Consider the following 22,702-nt stretch of genomic DNA (forward strand, 5'->3'; position numbering starts at 1 on the left):
AAAATGGACAAATTGTGCATCCTCTGATGCAGAAGGGATGAAAGGGCCAAGTAGTTCACTGAAGTCCTCTCTTATAAGTGCATTAATCCCATTTATGAGGGTGGTGCCCTCATGGCCTACTCACTTCCAAAAGGCCCCACCTGTTACTACTCTCTTATGGTTTAAATTCCAACACAAATTTTGGAGGGACACACGCATTCAAATCATTGCAAGGACCAAAAGGGAGCATTAGGGAAAACCTTGACTTCAGATTTGGACTAGACTTATCCTAGGCTGAGGGCTAGACAGAATCTCTCCTGGATAAATTTGCAAGAAACACCACTCATCCTTCAAACAGGAGCCTGCCTACTTTCAGCTGGTGCTGAAGGGAAACCTGTCGGTTTTCTGCCTAGTTCATAGCTTAATCAGAAGGCTATGGGGAAGGAAAAGAAATAAGATATAATCAGGTATCTGGAAAACTTGTGGTGGCTTTTGGTATTGGCTGCGGTTTCCATGGGGCTGTGGAAAAACAAACAAAAAAAAAGGAGTGAGAGAGGCTGACAAAAACATCACAGACAGGTATGCATTAGTGTCTATTTGGGAGAATAGATTAATTTTCCACTGAGAAACACTTTTGTCATAAAAGTTATTGTTTTCTAACTTGTCTAAAAGCAAAGCTATTTATTTCTAAGAACTACTGGGACATTGTGAGAGGCAAAGAACTAAAATGCATTTGTCTAAGATGTATTTGTCTTTTAAAATTCTATTTTACTTTTTAAAATGTAGTTATAAAATAGCCCACCTCTTCTGGGTCATTGACTCAACAGAAATAAATCATATTTTAAAGGCCATTGAGAACCAAACTTTAACTCATTATTTCATTGTATCTCAACAATGTACCATTCTCACCACTGCTCTAAGTAGTCAAGTTAACTTACTTCTTATTAATAATGATAACAACAACAAAAATGTACTTTAATTTTCAAATCACTTTCACATCATTATCTCATTTTATTTTTGAAACAACTCATGAGTTCTTCAAAGTTCATATTTGTATATTTTTATGCAGGTTGATGTTTCTTAAACATCATTCCTTTGCATACTATTTTCATGATATTTTATATATCCTCTGTACTTAGACTTTTTCTTAAATCAATTTACTGTTTTAAGAAAGCTTAAATAGCTATCTTTAGGAAGATAATTTTATAACAAAAAATGAGAGCTCAGTCCCTCCCTATAAACAAAAGGAAACAGAAAACATATATAAAACTATTAATTTTTTTTTTAAGTTTGCTGACATACCACTTAAAATGCCCTTTGTCACTGGTGGCAGAGGGACCACACCCTGGAATTCTTGGGTTGATGAGTGTGAAGCAAATTCTTGCTCTTGCCTGTGCCCTCAGTCTAGGCCTGATGTCAGGCTTTGGTTCTTGACCCTGGGGATGAAGAAATAGAAGGCGCAGTCTCTCTGAGATCTGTTTAAAGCAGAATAAAAAGGAAAGTTGCAGGGTGGTCTGGTCTGTTTTTGGCAAGCCTAAGCAAGAAGGAAAAGTCAATTTCCTTCAGATAGCTTGGTCATGGGGGAAGGACAGCTGTCTTCTCAGTGGAGTTTATGGCTCCTCACCCATTGAATCAGGGCTGGCGCCTAACTCACCTGCCACACTTTATCTTAGTAACAGACTCAAGGTATACATTGGCCTCGTTAAATGTCACAGCCCCCAGGGCCTCAGAAGAGTCTAAAACTGCTCTTTCCAATGAGTGGCCACCTGAAGAGTCTTGGTTTTCTTGGCTTTCAGTTCTTGAGCGCTGCCCTCTTTTCTCTCCTTCAGATGAACTTTCAGCTTGAGATCACTTCATAATTGAGTCATCTTGTACTCTTGGTGCAGATGGCTCTCCAATCATCTTTGCTGTCCTTGACAACAAACACAGAGGAGAGCATGGGTTTCAGATTGGCAATTTGAATCAAGGCTTTGCCACTAAGTACCTGGGCAGTGCCAGGTAATCTGATAGAGATGGAGAAACAAAACTGGACATGGTTTTTTCCTTTTTGTTTAGTGGGAAAGACAGGGAATAAACAAATATAGTGATACAGTAAAACAAATGCTAAGATACAAGTAGGAACAGACAGTTTTAGGAAATAAAAAAGGGCAGGAAACCAGACCAGGAACACCAGGAAAAGCTTCGTGGAGGAGGTGGCACTTGAGTTAGACCTTGAAGGTTGAATAAGAGCTTCTAGACAATGGAGGCAGAGGTAAGTCATCCTGGAACTGGAAATGGTATGGGGTTAGATGGAGCCTAAGTTTTCTCATCTGCAAAAGGCTGAAATGATTTTCATAGGCTTATTGTCAGGATAAAGAGTTATGGAAACTGCCTGATGCTATTGAGAACACATAATAAATGTTTGAGTTATTAATTTTAACCACTTTGCCATGCCCCTGCGGGCCCACAGCATGTGTTTTCTCCTTGATTGTGGCACTTAGGACATGGGGTATTGGGACTTATCTGTTTATGAGGCAATTGTCCCTGATAGACCAAAGCTCCATACGTAGAATGACAAGAGGGTCACAGCTTCCTTGGAGTGACTTCCTTCCACAAGTAGCCCTCAACTAAGCTAGCAGAAGCTCCAAGAGAAACTGCAGGTTGACATTTTTTCCAGTGGGGTATTTACGTTTAAGAATAGTTACACAGTTATATTTCTGACACTTCCTGCTCTCTACCAGAACTTGAAAGAAGCCAGTTTCTCCTAGCATCCTACTCCTGACATTACACTTAGCACCCACTGATGTTGCCCAAAGGCTTAGGACAGTGCCTTGCATGTAGTAGGCACTCAAGAAATATTTGTTGGATGAATAATGAGCCACATAAAGTCAGGCATATGACTTCCTCCACTTCTTATCCCATCTGCTTGGCAAGGTGTCTGACCCACAGTAGGCATCTGAGAATGGGGTAGCTTCTCCAGCAGACTGTGCTTACTGAGCACTTAATCCTCTCCCTTTCTATCCATGTGGACAGCTTGGGTGCCATGGATGTGCTGCGTGCAGCTACTGTGCACATGGCTTCTTCGCATCTGTTCTTGCATGCTAGCTGCACAGGGATCTAGTGATGGGATCCACGGTGGGGTGCCCTGTGGTGTTTTCTAGTCTCTGCTTTGCTGCTACAGATCCTAAAGCTTATAGCTCCTCTCTTCTGGAGAGAATGTTCCATGCGGGGCTCCCAAGATGACAGGAGGGCACTCTCCTGTTTCATCTCGAGTTTGCTACTGACTACAGGGGAATGTGGGTTCAATTTATTGGAAGAAAGTGATACTGATGACCTCCTCACCCAGACCCTGTTCCACAGACACTTTTGGCTGCAGCATTCTATTCTTGGAGGCAGAAATGGTCTCGGCAGTCTGGTCTGCACTTGCCTTCCTGTGCTTCCTGGGCCTCTGTGGCCATAAAGCCATGCCTAGCCATTCCAAGTCTTCTTCCCTGAGTGCTAATTAACCCTGTACTATAGAGAGGGACAGGACAAGAACATCATGTACATAAAGCTTCAATAGATATAGGAAACTAGGGGTATGACAACAGCCACTGCCTTCCCCATCATTATTATGGAATGTGACTCCTGACGTCAGCGACTGTGTGCTCTTCTGCTCTGAATCCCCAGCACCTGGCACCCTAATAAATGTTTGTTGCATATAAATGAATGAATCTCAGCCCTGCCCTGATTATCAGAGCAATATGAGTTCTAGTCAGGGAATTATGGAGCAGCCTGGGAACCTACTCACTCTCCCCATCGAGGTTTGGTATAGACTCACCTTCCCTGGCTGGCTGGCCCAGGCCACAGTCACTCAGGCTGGGGTCTTCTGGACTGTGCCCCTTGTTGCACTGGCTGTGGATCCAGCATAGTCCAGAGTGGATTCCAAGCTGGGCCCCAGAGAACATCCATGCTTATTTCTGTCCTAGAGCAGGCCCTCTCCCCTCTGTGTCCCTCGCTTGTCTTTATACCACCAGGGTAGTGTAGGTGAGAGCACCTAGGGCTTACAGGTGTGTAGGTGTGGCTAAAAGAGGGGCAGGATACAGGAAAGAAAGGTGGGGCTGGGCCTCTGTCCCCCAGGGTCCCTTTCCATGTTCCCCAACCTCCCACCATCTATATTCTTCTTCTTACAGGCTCCCCTGGCCACACTGGCTCTACATCCATGAGCCCATCAGCAGCCTTGTCCACAGGGAAGCCAATGGACAGCCACCCCAGCTACACGGATACCCCAGTGAGTGCCCCACGGACTCTGAGTGCAGTGGGGACCCCCCTCAATGCCCTGGGCTCTCCATATCGAGTCATCACCTCTGCCATGGGCCCACCCTCAGGAGCACTTGCAGCGCCTCCAGGAATCAACTTGGTTGCCCCACCCAGCTCTCAGGTAAGTGTTCTTCCTCTCCAAGGCCTTTCCAGCCATCTTACATGGTTTCACCCAGGCTGCCCCTGGAGCAGAACCAGCACTCAGCAGGTCCATAATGCGTGCTTGCCAAAGGGTTTGAATGGTCTCTGCAGACGTCCCTCAGGCAGGGCCTTCACTGCATGTGTCCTCAGGCTGAGCAGTCCTGAAGAACTGACAACTCCTCATGGTCCAGGAGACTGTGACCAAAAGGGGGCCTTCCTTGTAGTTTTAGCAGTTCAGCCCTGGCTGTGATTTCAACATCTCTCAGCAGAATGGACCCCTTTTATTCTTCTCAATTCAATCATGAGCATTTATTGAGTCACTGAAGTGCCACGTGCTCTTGTTAAAGGCAATGCAGAAATGATCAGGAAATGGCCATTGCTTTCCAGGAGCTTACAAATGAGAGGAGAAATAGGCAGGTATGTCAATGGATAAGTTGAGAACAAGGCAGACTGCATTACATGCTATGCTGTCTCTGAGACTATGGGAGGTTGGGAAGGAAACTTTACCTTAATTTTGAGTGCCTTCTGCTATGATGGAGGAGAAGAAGTATATGCATGGTGCATGCTAGATTGCTACTCTGCAGAGCCTATAGGATGGCCAGATAACTTTACTTCCTTCTAGCAATGCCACACTAAGTTCATCATCCTTCCCATCTTGTAGTGGTTGGCTATTGCTGCAATAATGCTGCATAACAAAAATCCCCAAACACTTATCTTCTCACTCATATGTCTACCTTAGGCTAGGACAGATGGCTCTGCTTCAGATGGTGGGTGAGTGGGCTCAGCTGCAGGCTCCTCATGTTTCAGTAGGAGTGGCAGCTACTTGGGGCATGCTTTTCTCGTGGTGTATCACAGAAATGCAAAAGTCCAAACCCAATCCAGAAAGCACAGTGAAGCCTCTGCTCAAATCATGCCCACTGATATTCCATCAGCCTAAGAAAACCATGACTGATTCAGGCCGGGCGCGGTGGCTCATGCCTATAATCCTAGCACTTTGGGAGGCCGAAGTGGGTGGATCATGAGATCAGGAGATGGAGACCATCCTGGCTAATACAGTGAAACCCCGTCTCTACTAAAAATACAAAAAATTAGCCCGGTGTGGTGGCAGGTGCCTGTAATCCCAGCTATCGGGAGGCTGAGGCAGGAGAATTGCTTGAGCCTGGGAGGCGGAGGTTGCAGTGAGCTGAGATAGTGCCACCATGCCACTGCACTCCAGCTTGGGCAACAGAGCGAGACTCCGTCTCAAACAAAACAAAACAAAACATATGACAGATTCCAACATTGATGGGGCAAGGAAGAAGGCTGTGTCTATATTAGTGGGAAGTACTGCAGAGAAACAATGCAAAGAATATGAAGAACTAAAAGGAGTGAAGTATTAGGAACAATAATCCCATCTGCCATAGCTTCTTCTCTCCCTGTATAACAGCCAGAGTCCCTGCTGCCCCAACTACCAGCACACCTAGAGGCAGAACTGGCAGGGCCTTTATGTGTCAACTTGACTGGGCCATAGGATGCCCTCGTATTCGGTTAAACATTGTTCTGGGTGTTTCTGAGAGGGTGTTTTTTGGATGAGATGAACATTTAAATAGGTAGACTGAGTAAAGGAGTTTGCCCTCCCTAATGTGAGTGGGCATCATCCAATTAGTTGAAGATCTGAATAGAACAAAAAAGCTCACCCTCCTCTGAGTAAGAGAACTTTCCTGTCTGATGACCTTTGAACTGTGACGTCATTTTTTTTCCTGTCTCTGAACTTGAACTGAAGCATTTGCTCTTCCTGGGTCTCAAGCCTGCTGGCCTTTGGAGTATGTCATGAGCTTTTTTGGGTCTCCAGCTCACTGACTCACCCTGTGGATCTTGGGACTTATCAGCCTCCAAAATCATGTGAGACAATTGCTTATAATAAAATTTAAAATATATATACACATACACACCTCCTATAGATTCTGTTTCTCTGGAGATCACTGACTAACAAAGTCCCAAAGCCTCCTTTGAATACAGTTTTAGAGAGGAGGAAGGGCTTCTTTTATGTCAGCATTTTCTGCTACTCCAGAGAGAACTTCAGTGACCATGCCTAGAGTCTCCTCTGAGACACCTCATATTCTAGGGGTCTGAAAACAAATTCATGTGGAGTTATAGCATAGAGCCAGTAAGGACTTCAAAAATGTATTGCTCCATAGATTAGATAATTTGGAGACGGCCTTAGAGATCAGCTAGTGTAGGGATTCCAGGAGCTGGGGCCAGTCAGGTAACACAGGTGAGTGAAGGAAGGGGTGTGTAAGTCAATGGGGCAGGTGTGGACTGTGGAGAGCTGCCCTGCTCCCTCAAAGCTGTTCAAATTCAAAGACTTTTAAAGCATTCCTCAGGCCAAATAAACTACTTTACTGGGTATAATTTGGCCAGTAATCTTCACCCCAGTTTCTAATCTTATGGTTCTCACCTGTAGGACTTTTTCAGAGTACACATTTCTCTCTCATCCCATATTTTGACCCTTGTGCAGGTAGCAAAAGCCCCACAGGGGATCCTAACTGCCCCACTCTTGCTCAAATGAGGATCACTCATTCTGTCCAAACCCTTTATGCCACAAATGAAGTACCAAGACTTGGGGAGCCCAAGTGACTTGTGCAGCCTCACACAGCCAGTCAAAAACAGAGCCACAATGAAAACCTGTCCCCTGGCTTGCAGCCCTGTGTTCACAACCCTGCATTTGCCTAATGCTGTGATGTATGCTGACTTGCACAGTGACCCCAAGATCTTCCTGTTGGCAGCCAAGGATTAAAAGATGGATAATCAGTGCTCCCGGGTAATCTTGTGGGAGAGGTGGCCACATTATGCAGATCCATTGCACTTCAGTGCTGTCTGTGTGCTGTCATAGACGCAGGAGCAGACCTGAAGGGAGCAAAGAGAGGGAATTATAAACTGCTCAATATATATTCCTTGACCCCAGTGCTCAGAGGAGTGGGGATGGGGCAGCAGCGGGGGTGTACATGTATTTATGCCACCCCCACCCACTATAATCAGCAGGGCCATTGATACCCTATGCTTCATAATGTATGCGGTTTGTTTATTTCCTTTCTTTCCTGTGAACAGAGTCCAGGAAGGTGAGTAAAATCTGGTAGTTACAGACAGAAAGTACATTGTAGTTTTGGAATGAAAGTACAGTTTTGCAAAGGGCATTGACATTCATCCCAATAACTATTTATGTGGACCTACTATGCATCAGGTACTAATTGATACTGTCCTAGGTTTTAGGGATAAGCACGGAATAAGGTGGCCAAGGTCTTTACTCTCATGGCAATCACACAATAGCAGGCAGGACAGGCAAAAACCTAAGGAATAAACAAGATAGTTTCAAATAAAAATCGTAATATCTGAAAAGAAATAAAATAGGGTGAGGTGGTAGACAGATCCTGTGGGTAGGAATTGGGCAAGGCACCATCCCTCTGAGGCTGCTTTTAGCAACCACACTCAAGTCTGATTGAGCCAAACATGGCCAGTCAATTCATCTTCAGAGCTGTGTGAGTAGCAGGGCTGCTATTCCTGGACCATATGTCTGTACAGAGGGATTGGGGTTGAAAGGTCAGATGGAAGCTTTGGTCCTGGCCAACTGGGCTGTGTGCAGAGGCCAAGGCCAAGTTTGGCTTTGGGGAGCTATATTAAGCTTGCCAAGTGCTGGGGAAGCTCAGCAGCCTGAGACCCTGAGCAGTGTTCTGGGCTTGGGCTCCGGAACCACACTGCAGCAATGCTTTGCTCGGTTAACGAGATGACACTGGACAAAAGGCCTTGGTGTTAGCTACAGTGAGCTGGACTCTGGATCGTCTGGGCAGATTATTCCTATGCATCCTGCCTTCCTCGCCCAGGACTGGTCTGAGAGGGATTCATGATGGAAGCATGTTCATTCTGTGACCTGGGTCTCGCGTAAGTACAATTTGGGGGTGAAGGGAGGAGGAAGTGTCTAGGGGTGGGAGCAGCAGGCAGGGCCAGTCTCCTCTGTGCTCTGTCATTTCATTGTTTGAGCTTCTCTTTTTGCAGTTGTTGGATTTTTGATCTTGAGGAGTGAAGAGATCGGAACTGGTACGATGAAGGCAGGAATTGTGTAATCTTTTGCAAACCACTTTAACTTGTTTCTGTTTCAGTTTCCTTTTCTTTATCGTGGGGTTACAAATACTTGCCCTGATTACCCTACAGGGATTTTTTTAGGCATGTCAAAGAAGATGTGGATTTAAAAATCACTTCTCTAGACATGCAATGCTCTATAGCAGTAACTTGGTATTATTAGGATTATTCCCAGGTGATAGTATTATACACTTAGGTAATTCAGGTGTACTGTTTCTGAGAGGTTCTAGAGAAGTTCATTTCAACAAGCATTTATTGAACCAGGCCCAGTACTGGGCACTGGAGATACCAAAAATGTGTATGAGATTTAATCCCTGCCCTGGGGAGCATCTAAGTGGAGTGATGCAATTTCTAAAGACATCAATATATCATTGGGAAGATATTTATGTACTTTGTAGATAATGTGATATAGGAAACATTTTTCTGAGTGTGTTTGTGTGTGTATGTTTGATATTGCATCTTTGTCAGCATGATGTCTGCTGGCTGGACTCCGGAATGGGCCTCACAGATCTTTGCAATACTCCTGTCTTTTTCTCCCCTCCTGAACTCTGCAGCCTGACCTGGGTTCTATCATTGCTAATTTCTGCTTAGATATTTATTGATAACTGAATTATTATCCTCTTAAGTCTGTTTGCATTTTTATAGAAAATAAATAAAAATTGCAAATGTTAGAGCTGGAATAGACCTTAAAGTTCATCTCGTCTGATGATTTTAAAAAATTAAGTCATCAAGTCTTTTCTTCAGATGAAAGCATAGTTGGAAGCCTGATATACACATAAGATAAAAGCAGATCTGGTTGAGCCAGGGACAAAAGACTTGAAGCCTCAACCTCCCTCCCCACCCCCCCCGGCAACACACACACTCACCTAAAAATGGGGAAATAGAGTCTTTGCTAAGTGAAGTGACCTGATTAGGAAGTCGCAGGTTTAGACCAAACCCATGTTGGAGGTCCAGGCTTATTACTCCTCATGATGAAGGCCTTAGCTAGATTAAGGCTGTGCCACTATAAGAGTTCTGCTCCCTGGAACGGGAGTGCCTGCCTGCAGCCTAACCTTTGGTGGAAGGATTTGGGCTGAACACAGTTCAGAAATGCAGGACTCAATGTTCAAGGATGGCTCCAGAAGCATGCAGAATGAATTGGTCCCTGGCTGAGTCTGCAAAAGGGAAGACGATCCAGCAGACAAGTATGTTTCTTTCCTGTTCTCAGGGAGCAGCTGGCTTGCGTGCAGCAGCAGATAGGAGTTGCCTGGTGAATCCCGGCTCTAAAGTGCTTATTTCAGTAGACTGTTTCTAATGGAACAAGACAGCCGGGATTGGGGGACTTGGGGACCAGGCAGCTAATGGGTTTATGCTCTGATGGCTGCCTTTGATCTCATCTGCCATTGCTCTGAGCCCAAAACAAACCCCAAGCCAGCCAGAGAGATGGACAGAGAAAACATCAACCAACCTGTCTCACTGCCCCTCCTGCCACTATCCACTCATGAAGAGGAGGAGTGTTGGAGAGGGGCTGCTGGCTCAGACTGGGGAGAAAGTGCCCCAAAGCAAGTCTGCTCCTGCAGGGGCTCCTGGCCAAGGAGGTGAGGAAGGAAGCTGCTAGGGCAGTTGAGGATTGAGGATCACCTCTCACCCAAGGCAGACAATGTGGTGAATGGGGAATGATGATCTGAGATCCAGGATCTTGGGGTTCTGGCTCCAAGCAGTCAAACCTGGTAAGGTACCTAACCTGGTATCTGGGCAGGTGCAATACCTTGGATGTCTCCTCTAATCTTTCCTCATGCTGTACCTCATTCACTGTATTACTGAAATGGTTTCAGGTAATTATTTCTCTGCTCCAAGCCTTTAGTGGCTGCTTATTGCTTCCCAAACTAAATCAATTCTCCTAGCAAGGCAATTCAGCTTCTAGGCTTTGTCATAGCGCACTTCTCAGCATTATCTCCCATCCATCCACTGGACATGTTTGCTCCACAAACACTTGGGCTTCCCTCTAGGCCTCTGCTCTCAAAGCCTTCTGCCCATCACTAGCCCATCCAAATCCTACCCATTTTTGAAGGCTGTCACGTCCCAGCTCAAATGCCACTTCCTTCATGAAGCCTTCCCTGATCTCAATAGCATGTGATCTTTCCTTCCTGAATGATCCAAACTGACTTTTAATCACATTAATGGCCAATTCCTTGAGGCAGCGCCTGCATCTCCCTCCATTTTGGATCTCCATATTGTTCCTGAATAAACAAATGAATAAACCCACTTTAAGGCTCAATGTCCTTATCTGTAAATAGGAAGACCTCTTAGGGTTGTTGAGAGGATTAACATAATTAATTAGCACTGAGCAAGCTTTCCATAGATGGTAGCAATGGCAATCATTACTATCCGTGGTTGCTGCTGGCTGGTGGCAGTGGAGCTGGTCCTGCTGGAGTTGAGGGTCGGAGGAGAAGGAAGGGTGGGGACCCCTTGAACCTCAGGTGGTGGTGGTTTCTTCCTTATTCCCATGATTTTTCTTGTCCCTCTGAGGACTTGGGGACAGAGCCGTGGTCAGCTAGAGGGCTCTCTCTGTGGGGTCATCTGACCTAAAGTTCTTCCATTTCATGAGTTGGATCCAAGTGCTAATCTCTGTTTCTTTGAGGCACTTGAGGAAAGTTATTGCCTAGAAGTCATGCTATGGCAGTGGTTCTTAACCCTGGATGCACATTAATGTCATCTGGTGAAATTAAGAAATGCCAGAGCCAGCCAGGCACAGTGGCTCTCCCCTGTAATCCCAGAACTTTGGGAGGCCAAGACGGGCAGAATGCCTGAGGTCAGGAGTTCGAGACCAGTCTGACCAACATGGTGAAATCCTGTCTCTACCAAAAATACAAAAAAGTTAGCTAAGTGTCGTGGCATGCTCCTGTAATCCCAGCTACTTGGGAGGCTGAGGCAGGGGAATTGCTTGAACCAGGGAGGTGAAGTGTGCAATGAACCGAGATGGCACCACTGCACTCCAGCCTGGGCAACACAGCAAGAGTCTGTCTCAAAAAAAGGAAAAAAAAAAAAAAAAAAAAAGAAATGCCAGAGCCAAGGCCCTACCTCAGACTCATGGAATCATAATTTCAAGACATGGATGAGGTCCATGTTTTTTTTCAAAGCCCCCAGGGTTGAGAACCAGTGTACTACATGAAAACAAAGCAAAATACTGGTTACAAGTTCCACATGTCTTCTCATAGCCTTGTATAAAAAAAGGGGTGGTGCTGGAAGCGGGAATTTTTCTATCACATATGTGTTGTCATTTATTATGCAAATTAATTTTTAAAAATTAACAGTGATGTTGATTTCAAAACAAAGCACCAAAGGCTGTGTCTTTTCTTTTTTGTATCCCTCATAGTGTTTAACTGAGAGCCTCTGTTTGCCTCCTGCGCTCAATAAATATTTGCTTAGTGAATTGAAAAAGCTCGTGAATTTAGAAGGAACCTAGCTTACGCTCTATTGTAGTTTCTGTTTATTGAACCTTTCTTCTGTCCCAAAGGCCTTGAATAGAGAGGAAAATCATACCTTTGATTCAGTTTGAGTATTATTGTCACTTTGGTTAGGCAATATGATTCAAAATTCAGACAAACCATGGGAAGTCAGTGGTTCCTAACCACTAAACCTTTACCTCTATTGGACACTTAGTAACATGCATATCCTGCACCACCATCGTTTGAACTTGCTTGTAAGTGTTCTTATTTTTTTGTGCATGTTCTGACTCCTTGATGACATTGTACATTTTTGAGGAATGAGAGATATACCTTCTGGGTTTCTATTGCTGATTGGATGAGTGGCTCAAATGTATTCAATTTGCTTTCTTTGGTGAACACAAGATACTTAGCCTCAGTTTCTGAGGAATCTTACCAAGAGCACTGGGAGATACAGGGATGGTGATGGGGAGCTGATATTAACTTACAATAAGGGATGTATTCGAGTTAGCATCTTCAGTGTGCTTGCAGAGATGACCATTACACATGTCCTTTCTCATTTTACCGTGAACTCCTTCTGGGTGTGTATTTTTCTTTGCCTTTGTACCCCAGAGCCTGGCACAGTGTCTGGCATTCTGAGTGCCCAGGGAATATCTGTTGATTGACTAATGAATGAATTTGCATTTTTTTGCTTGGCTCTCTTAGAGCGTAAGTCTTTAGCCTGAGGGTCGTAGTTCCTCTTGCAGCACGGCTGAATAGGCAGTCAATAGTTGATAAAAATTTTAAAATACACAGTTGACATTGTCCTGGGTGTGTAATTTGGCATGGATTTCTAGCTTAAATAAAACATATGAGTAAAATGAATAAAAGCAAATAGACTCTAATGGAGATGTGTTGTGATTTTTGGTTTAAGTTTTGGCTTCTAGAAATAATTTTGTTCCTCCTATGGCACTTTTATCCCTCCCTTAAGTTCATCTCACAGATAGGCAGTTTCAAATACTCTGTACTTGGAAACTGTTTCTTGAAATAGAACTTGTTTTTTCTTGAGTAAGCCCTCATTGCCTTAGGCCTTGGGGATTGAGTTTACTCTGGCTCTGTGCTTTACAGTATTTTTTTCTCTTGCAGCTAAATGTGGTCAACAGTGTCAGCAGTTCAGAGGACATCAAGCCCTTACCAGGGCTTCCCGGGATTGGAAACATGAACTACCCATCCACCAGCCCCGGATCTCTGGTTAAACACATCTGTGCCATCTGTGGAGACAGATCCTCAGGTACATGCAGAAGCAGACACTCCCTGAAAAGTGCCACAGAGAAGGGGCTGCTCACTGTCTGCCTGGATACTTTGTACTCAATGAAAGGAAAATGGCCCTTTAGGATGGGCTAACTGGGGACCCACCTATACATTTATGTCACTGGGTTCACAGGCTGCCGTTTTGATGAATTTAAAGGATGGCTTTATTTTTTGAGGATGAGATTTACAGGAAACATTTCAGAAACCCTTCTCTGGAGTCACACTATTACACATGTATCTGAGAAACAGAAGCTGTTGTGATTATCAAGTATTTCTGCTGGGTGTGGTGGCTCACACCTATAATCCCAGTGCTTTGGTGTAGTCCCAGCTACTTGGGAGGCTGAGGTGGGAGGATAGCTTGAGCCTGGGAAGTCAAGCCTGCAGTGAGCCATGATCACGCTACTGTACTCCAGCCTAGGCCACAGAATGAGACTCCATCTCAAAAAAAAAAAAAAAGTATTAAGAATAACCCCTCCCAGATAAGCAATTGTAAAAATAATGTCCTAATGTAGAGGATTTGAACGAACTAGAAAACTGCAAAGAAAAGTAAAAAAATTACCCATAATGTCCCCAAGAAAAATAAACCCTTTAATATTTTAGCGTATTTCTTGCTATAACATTCTAGATTTTCAATGTGCTTTTATAGGCAGAAATAAATGTGTTTTCACCAACTTATCTTTGATTCTCTTCTCCTTTTCTCAGTTATTTCTTTCCTTGCTTCTTTCCTCTCCATTCTTCCTGCCCCATATTTCCCTCCCCATCAATTTTGAACACATCTGAATCTCCGATTTGATTATTTGAAGAACAATAATAAGAGGAGGTTATTCTCTTTTCTATAGCTGTCCATGATGGCTAACTGAATATTTCCTTATACTCTTAATGCCACCAAAGCCACTAAAGAATGTCACTCCATTGAAAGTTCCAGGCACCTAGAACTTACCTAGCTGAATGGCTGATGTTTTCTTGCTCTCAAAAAATATTTCCCAAATCATGCAGACTTGGCCATTGCCGTAATAGCACACCAGCCACAGCCCGACAGTGTTTTCTCTGCTATGCTTATTCTAGTTGAAAGTCTATGAGGTTCATTTAAATATTGAAAAGCCATGGGAATGACTATGTCACACAGTTGAAAAATTGGTCCCATATTTCTCTAAGACAAATATTTCAGAACTGAGAGCACTAGGTTTTCTGGGCCCAAGATAAAATCCTGTATTTATCATTGCTGTGAGTTCAGCAATGTGAAAAGCCGGCCTGTAGTATGGTCAACCAATGAGGCAAAGGCTGGCTTTTCTTCAGGCAGGCTATCTGTAACCATCATTTCATCTTACAGTGGCTTCCTCTGAACTGTAAACCCCTGAGATGCTGGAAACCTAAGTAAAACAGAATTAGAAAGTCATGTCATTTCTGTAACTCAATGACATCACATATTACATTCAAAGAATCAGACACAAATATGTTTTGAATGATTTGTTTCCTTATATTTTTGAAGTTCTGCAATTTCAATCAATCAAGCATAGTGCCTGGTATTAAGAAGACTTCTACCTAGAAAAAGGATTGTGATTGATTCATGATGCCTGTCTGAGGATGGGCTTGGTGGCTCTCCTGACCCAAATTAGCCACCCCTGCCTGGGGTAATTGAAAACTGCATGTGTGGACAGGTAATAAGGGCAATGAAATATGCAACAAATTAGTCTGGATTAAGCAAAATCACCTTCTTTTTTTTTTTTTTTTTTTTGAGATGGGATCTCGCTCTGTCACTCAGGCTAGAGTGCAGGGGCATGATCTTGGCTCACTGCAACCTCCGCCTCCGGGATTCAAGTGATTCCCATACCTCAGCCTCTGGAGTAGCTGAGACCACAGGCATGCGCCACCATGCGCGGCTAATTTTTGTATATATATATTTTAACAGAGATGAGGTTTTACCATGTTGGCCAGGCTGGTCTAAAAGCTCCTGACCTCAAGTGATCTTCCCACCTCGGACTCCCAAAGTGCTGGGATTACAGGCGTGAGCCACCATGCCTGGCTGCAAAATCAGCTTCTATCAGATCTTTATGTCATAGCTTGATTGTCATATGATGATATAAAGATCAAACAGCAATTAATTTCCTCAACAGTCAATAGCACTTAACAATTCATAACTCAGAATTCTGTTCATAGTTTATGGTAAAGGATAATAAATTTAAATAGGTTTCCTAAGAACTTGGGTCTCAATTATAATTAGTTAAGTTGGGGTTCTTTTCCTGCTAGGTAATATGTGACAAGCATATATATTTTTATTTATTATTACACTAATGTTTTGAATGGAGGCAGAACATTTGCTTAACTAAACCCAAGAGTTGCCTTTATAAAATAAATATAAAGAAAGACTTAGCTTTAGGAATTTTCTAATAATTCTCTCTGGAATTAGTAATGCAGAGGAAAGACACAAGGAAAAGTGTATTTGCTGTGTCTTAGTTTGGTTCCTGTGATCAAGCCTGCATTCTCTGCTAGTGATTATTTGCTTTCTGTCCCAATGCCCAAGTGATATGCCTGTTTCTCTGGGGGAAGAGCCAAGAGGTTCTTTTGAATGAAAGATCCAAATAAACACAAGAACAATCTATGGAATGTTCTTTTCTTCTAACCAGGAAAGCACTACGGGGTATACAGTTGTGAAGGCTGCAAAGGGTTCTTCAAGAGGACGATAAGGAAGGACCTCATCTACACGTGTCGGGATAATAAAGACTGCCTCATTGACAAGCGTCAGCGCAACCGCTGCCAGTACTGTCGCTATCAGAAGTGCCTTGTCATGGGCATGAAGAGGGAAGGTGAGACACATTCAGTTCCAAAACTTGTGTCTGGAGAGAGGCATTTCCTAGGCAAGGGGACATTCAACTGCAATACACGAGAAGTCATGGTGCCCAAAGTCATCCTAATCTCCACTTCAAATTTCTTCCCCACAGGGCTCTAAAGAGAAGTCTGAATAGGAAATTAGGATGACTTTGGGTACTCGTGTATTGCAATTGACTGTACCCTTTTCCTAGGAAATGTGTCTCTCCAGAGCAGAGAGGGCAAGAGGCATCTTCCTCCTCCACATTTACCCATCCTCTTCTGGAGCCCAGATGGTGATCCCCAAACTGGACCGTCTCCTTTTTTCTTCCAATAACCAGGCAGCAAGTCTCAGAGCCAAGGTTTCAGGGTCCTTATGCTCTGCTCTACCAATGGATCGTCAGACTGACCTTCAGGGTGGAGGTGACTTTTCTCCTCTAATCCTAGGTCTCTCTCTGGGGCAAACTGTAGGTTTCATTTCACTCACTGAGTTTTTTTTACCTGGGTCTGCTATCAAATCTTTGATATTAGTATATTCCATCATCTTTTGGCATTACTGGCATTACACAGGTTTGACAGACCTAACCTTCCCATTCAGAGAGACCACCACTGTGTGTTGAAACCATCACATCTTTTAATTTATAGTGTGGTTTAGCTGGGTATTCTAGTATGAGAGAAAAAAACCTCAGAAGGTGCTTTCTGTCCCGTTAGTAGACAGAAAAGTCTTTCCATTAAGTATCACAGATAAATTGAAGTGGGCAGTTAGTTAACTAGTGAGCTCAAGCAGGGACATGGGGATAGTGGTGAATCTTAATAGATTTTAGAGTAAGAAGGTCCTGCCTCTCTTTAGGAAATAAGAACAAGGAGTTCAGTCAGGCCCAGCACGCTCCTCATTCTTGAGGAACTTCTTTTCTGTGAGAAGAGGGCATCTTACTGAAAGGGTCAATGAAGAGGGGCTCTTTGTGTCCCTGCTAAAAGTGAATGTCACCCATGAGCAAACAAATTCTTGTAATCTTAACATGTCAAGATGCTACAGGTGGCCTTACAGAGTCACCTAATCAACTGTAACCATCCGCCAGATGAGAAAACAGGCTCACAGAGATGAACGGAGTTTCCTGAGGTGCCAAAGGCAGTTAATGAACTGACCCCAGGTCTCTGACTTTCAGATCAGCCCTAGTCTGTGTCTCCTTCCCTGCCAGGTTGTGAAGAAACTGAAGATGGCCCTCGCTGTGATATCTAACAGCAACCTCAAAAGTGAGAGACCCAAATCTCAGCTCCTGAAAATCTGCCCCACACCCCAGCCTGTTCCTCACACAGTCTTCCCCTTTCAGGAAATGGCCACTTATTTTCCAGTTGCTCAGAACAAAAACCATTGACTCCCCTCTTTTTTCACACACCACATGTAGTGGGTGAGGAAGTCTTGTCTCTTCCTCAAACTATGCCCAGAATCTTTCCAAGTCTCACTACTTTTACCACTAACCCCCCAATCCAAGCTAACTGTATATTTTGTAGTGATCTACACAGCATCCTAAGACATCTCCCTGCTTCCATCTTTGTCCTCCTACAGTCTCTTCTTAGCACAGTAGCCAGAGGGAGGCTTTGAACAAGTAGATTGGGTCAAGGCGTTCCTTCAGCAGAATCCTCCAATGTCTTTCCTTCTCACCCAGAAAAAAAGGCAAAAATCTTTGTCATGACTTAAAGTTGTACATAGTCTGGATGCCCTGTTGTCTCTCAGCCTCAGCCTTCCTGGCCTCTTTGGTGATCCTCAACTATACCAGAGATGCACCCACCTCAGGGCCTTTGCACTTGCTGTCTGTCTAGAATGATTTTTTTTTTTCAGGTATCTGATGGCTCACTTCTTCTCATCCTTCGTATCTTTACCCAATTCTCACTTTCTTGGTAAAGCCTTGCCTGGTTATATAATCTAAAATTGCACCAGCCACCCCCAACCCTTCCTTGTCTCTTTTACACAGTAGTTATCATGATCTAACACTTGTACTTATCTTGTTTACTGTCTGTATCCATGAAGGCGGGGGCTTCATCTGCTTTTTTCCCCCACTGCTTTATCACCAGTGACTAATACATTGTAGCCATTTAATAAATTGTTGAATGAATAGTTTAAACTGAATGCTGAAATCAGAAGTTTTAGAAGTGCAGGAGCTCCTAAAAATGACTCATTCATTTATTCATTGAGTATTAGCTGAGTGCCTACTCTGTGCTTATGTCATACTTGCTGTGGCAGTGGGATCAATGATGTTACAGATTGGAGCATGCGATATGAAATACCTGCTGGTGAAGAACATCTTTTTTCCACAAGGATAGAATTGGATACTCCTTGGAGCTTCCCCCACCATGATTATCAAAATGAAACTAATGACTACAAGTATTTCTCCCATTAACAAGAGTCCAGTGACTGCAGGGTCATTTTTTTCCTCCTAAAACACTTGAGATAAGTTTCCAATTGACTTGGAACAGTAACAGTTTTCATTAAGCACATGATATTGAATTAAAAGAAAGTGAATAGTCTCAGTCAGAGAAACCATCATTTCTATTTCTCTAGAGTTATTCTAATCCATCTCTGAAAATGCAGGCTGAATATCCCCAGCTCAGTTAGGGACAGAGTGGTCAATAGGCCAAATGTTGGGAACTGTGGTTCGTTAAATGTTTTTAAAAAAGGAAGGAAAACAGGGACATGTGAACTGTAAGAGACACTTCTATGGTTTGGGTACTTTAATAGAAAGTTGGACCCAATTTTTGCTCCTGCATTTTTTAAAAGAATGTGGAGAAACAGAAAGAATAGTGAAAAGCTGAGTAGTAAAAATTAGGAGAGGGAAAGGAGCTCTTAGGGAACTTTCTGAAGAGATTGGCACCGTTTACCCTGACAAAGGGAAGGCAAAGGAGTGAATCAATTCCTCCGCTGACTATATAAGGGGGTGCATTTCAAAAGGCTACTGGATAGCCTGTCCACCGCCATCATTTCTGGTCTTGATTTATAGAATTTGGGGCTCAGTTTGAACACTTTCTTGAGGACAAGAATAATAACATCCTGGAGCAGATAACAGAGAGACCATGGAAATCACACAGATAAAGAGATGGAATTGGGGTAGGTACAGAATTTACCTGCCTGGGATCAGGGGCCAGGACCTGTTGCCCCTTTAGGATAAATAATGTTAAAGCTAGAGTGGACATTTTCTATTCTCTAACGTAACACGTCCACTTCCTGAAAGACAAACTAGAGGTTTGGAGAGTCTAGGGACCTGCACAAGCCCACACAGCAAGCACATGGCAGACCCTGTATAGGACTGGGACCCTCTGATTAGTGGGCCACCTCAGGAATTCTGGAATGTCTATTTCCATGATTTCTTGTCATATACATGTAGTTTCAAGACTGGAGAATGGATTGCCTTTGAGGCAGTTCATGGGCAGCATTGGTATCCTTGTGAGCCCTGTGTGGTCTTTATTAATAGACCTAGCCCAGTACCTTGGAGGCAGTACTGAGAGGTTAGAGATGGGCCCAGGAGGAGCCATTGTGGGTGCATGTGCTGGCTCCATCATGGCCTACCACATGCCCTCAGATATGTTACTAGTTTCTCTGTGGCTCGTAGTATGTCAGAGCATTATCGTGAGGATTAAATGAAATGTAATCTATCTGAAATGTTGAGCATAATTCCTGACACAGAGAAAGAGCTTCATAAATTTTGCCTATTGTAATAAGTGTGAAATAAACACGTGTTGGATGAATGGTTAAAATCCTTTCCTAAGGCAGAAGTTTGGTTTTATTTTTGATCATCCAGGGTTCCCTGGATGTACCCTGATGTGTGTCGTAACAGTAGCTCAGAATGTCTGACAAGTAGAAGCTACCCCCCAATAACAATATATGACTCCTCATTTATGACAGGAAGATTTAAGGCACAAAGAGGAAAAGTGAATAGCAAAGGGTTTGCTCATACAAAACCAGAATTCGAATCAAATTCTCTGACACCAAGGATATTTTCTCTGAAGCTTGAAGGTTATTTTCCTTGAGTGTTACAAATCTCTAGAAGACATTGATTGAGGACCACGAATGAAACTTAACTTAGTTTGCTTTCCCTCATCTTTTAAAGTCAAGGCAAATAGAAGCTCATAACCTACCTTTAAAAAAATTAATACAAGAAGCATTCAACATTTCCCAGTAAATCCAAATATAATAAAAAATACATATTATAGTTTCTACATGTTGTCAATGAATGAAGGCTGACAGAGTGAGCAGAAAGTAAGGATGAGACAGAAGGAGGAAGAAAACAGGAGAGAGAGGAAGAGGCCAAAAAGGGAGATGGAGAGATGAGCCCAAGGGGGTAAAAAGACACCAAAGGCAAGAGGAAATAACTATTTGTATTGAGTTTTTATAATTGCTTCATTCATCCCTACGATATTATTTCAGTTAACTACTGAAGAGTACCAACCTTAACTAAGTACCAGCCTTAACTATCTCAGTTAATCTCTGCTTCACAGATAAGGGATCTGGGGCTTACTAAGCTCAGTCATATGGCCAATGCCATTTAGCAAGGAAGGGGTAGAGTTATATGTGAAAAAGTTTTCTTTGACTCCAAGGCACATGTTTTTTGCCCCTCTTTTCCCTATTTTCTCCTCTCTGTTCTCTCTCCCTTCTGTTTCCTCTTTTTCTCACCCTGTTTTGTTGTCTCTTTCCCTTATTCCTTTTCTTTCTACCCTCCTTGCCTCTCTCTCAAATGACACAGTACCATTCTTGTCTTGAAGCTTTTTGGCGTATCTCCACTAAGTTTTGGAGTATAAGTTGTGTTTTTGCAGTCATACCCTTCTCTGACCTACCTTGAGAGACTGATATGGCTCGCATGACAAACTAGATGTTCGGCATTGCGATTCCAGTCCATTCTGCAGCCTCTGGGGCTCACTATCTCCTCAGAGAGTAGGAGGCACTCTTGCAAGTGGACTATGGGGAGGAAGGGAGAGAAACAGAAATAGGAGCTGCTAGTGGAGTAGCTGTCATGGAGTTTCAGGCTAGTCACCTGCTTAAAGGATAATTTTCTTGACTTTGGGGATGTAAAAAATGTGTTCTAATATTGAATTCTCTTTATTGCTGCTGTGAATAAGATGGAAACTACAGCCTTCTAGATGATGGAAACTAACCCAACAGAGACTTTTCTCCTGATGAAGAGCATAGAATTGGAGGGGGCAGCAGTCTGCTTTCAATCCTAATGTATAGACATGGAGGGTTCTGAGAGTTGCACTGAACCTTGATGAAAACCCTAAGCTTTGGAGAGGCTGAGATAGTTTCAGCCTACACCTTTGCCTATGTACCCTCCCCCACCTCCAAAATGAGCCACTGATTCTGAAATGTCATCTAGGTGACATCCCTCCACCCCTTCACTTACTAAATACCCACAGCTGGCTCCCTAAAGATCTTCCCTGACAAGTCGGATCAGGTGATGTTGTGTTCAAGCTGGTGCACTAGGGGCAGACCTAATGGGACGTGAATGCCAAGGATGATGCATAGGATCTGACAGAGGGAGTTTTTAAAGTAATGTGCTTGTTACTTAACTATTTCATGCTCACAGTTTTTTAGAGGCAGCAGGTAGAGCAAGAATGTGGGGATCTGCAGGGATAGCAAGGAGTGGTTGGCCCATTAAAAGAGAGGACATAATTAGAGTTTATTAAAGCTTAAAATGCATACTTCCTAGTGTCGTCACCATAATGCATTGGAAAGAATATGCACTAAAGAACCCCTCATTCTCCTTAGGCATAAGCAAACAGCTTTGCTTTCCTTGTTTCATCTGTCAACATTCCAACATCCCCAATTCAGGATCATAATGATTCCCCTTTCATAGATGAGTAAATTGAGGCTTAGGTGGGTAATAAACTTTCCCACTGTTGTCCTGGGCATTATGGTAACCTCTGCATGTCCTGCTGCATGTCAGCTGTGCAAGAAGAAAGACAGAGGAGCCGAGAGCGAGCTGAGAGTGAGGCAGAATGTGCTACCAGTGGTCATGAAGACATGCCTGTGGAGAGGATTCTAGAAGCTGAACTTGCTGTTGAACCAAAGACAGAATCCTATGGTGACATGAATATGGAGAACTCGGTATGTGCTCTTAGACACACATGTGTGTTCCATTTCTTGGGTAGGGCTGGAAATGGGAGAAAGGGGTGTATTTGAGTCCTGGGACCTGTGCCTCACAGTACTTTGTTCCTTTTTCAGACAAATGACCCTGTTACCAACATATGTCATGCTGCTGACAAGCAGCTTTTCACCCTCGTTGAATGGGCCAAGCGTATTCCCCACTTCTCTGACCTCACCTTGGAGGACCAGGTCATTTTGCTTCGGGCAGGTAAAGCACATTGGTTGCCTTTTTTCCTGGGACAATTTTGAAATTGCTCTCGGGATCCTAAAAAAAGTAGCCTGATGGAGCTGCAACATGTCCAAGCTATGTACCATGCTGATGATGAAATAACCCTGTGCGGAGTTGTTCATTCCCAAAGGAAGCATCGTTAATGAAGGAGTGGGACTCTTTTCCCTTGCAAATTTTACCATGGCTTTATAATTTGCATAAATTTTAAAAAGACTATTAAATCATGTTATTGAGGATAATTTGAAGCAGTGGCTCATTATTGTAATGAAATTGGCAAATAGAGGTATTCCCATTTCATAGGTGAGATAA

General features: G+C 43.5%; 1 protein-coding gene across 2 annotated transcripts in view; it reads left to right on the forward strand.

Annotated features, from left to right (window-relative positions):
- RXRG (retinoid X receptor gamma) overlaps positions 1-22,702 on the forward strand; it is a 44,397-nt gene that overhangs the window by 12,258 nt on the left and 9,437 nt on the right. The window contains exons 2-6 of one of the 2 annotated variants that reach the window (XM_003824582.5): positions 4,131-4,378; positions 13,062-13,206; positions 15,851-16,030; positions 21,965-22,125; positions 22,243-22,372. In XM_003824582.5, coding sequence (XP_003824630.1) covers positions 4,131-4,378; positions 13,062-13,206; positions 15,851-16,030; positions 21,965-22,125; positions 22,243-22,372 — 864 coding nt within the window. Of the gene's footprint in view, positions 1-4,130; positions 4,379-8,127; positions 8,314-13,061; positions 13,207-15,850; positions 16,031-21,964; positions 22,126-22,242; positions 22,373-22,702 lie in introns of those variants that run through there. The other variant, XM_008978253.4, reaches the window with a different exon arrangement.

This window comes from Pan paniscus, chromosome 1 (genome assembly GCF_029289425.2).
Source record: "Pan paniscus chromosome 1, NHGRI_mPanPan1-v2.0_pri, whole genome shotgun sequence".
Taxonomy (NCBI): domain Eukaryota; kingdom Metazoa; phylum Chordata; class Mammalia; order Primates; family Hominidae; genus Pan; species Pan paniscus.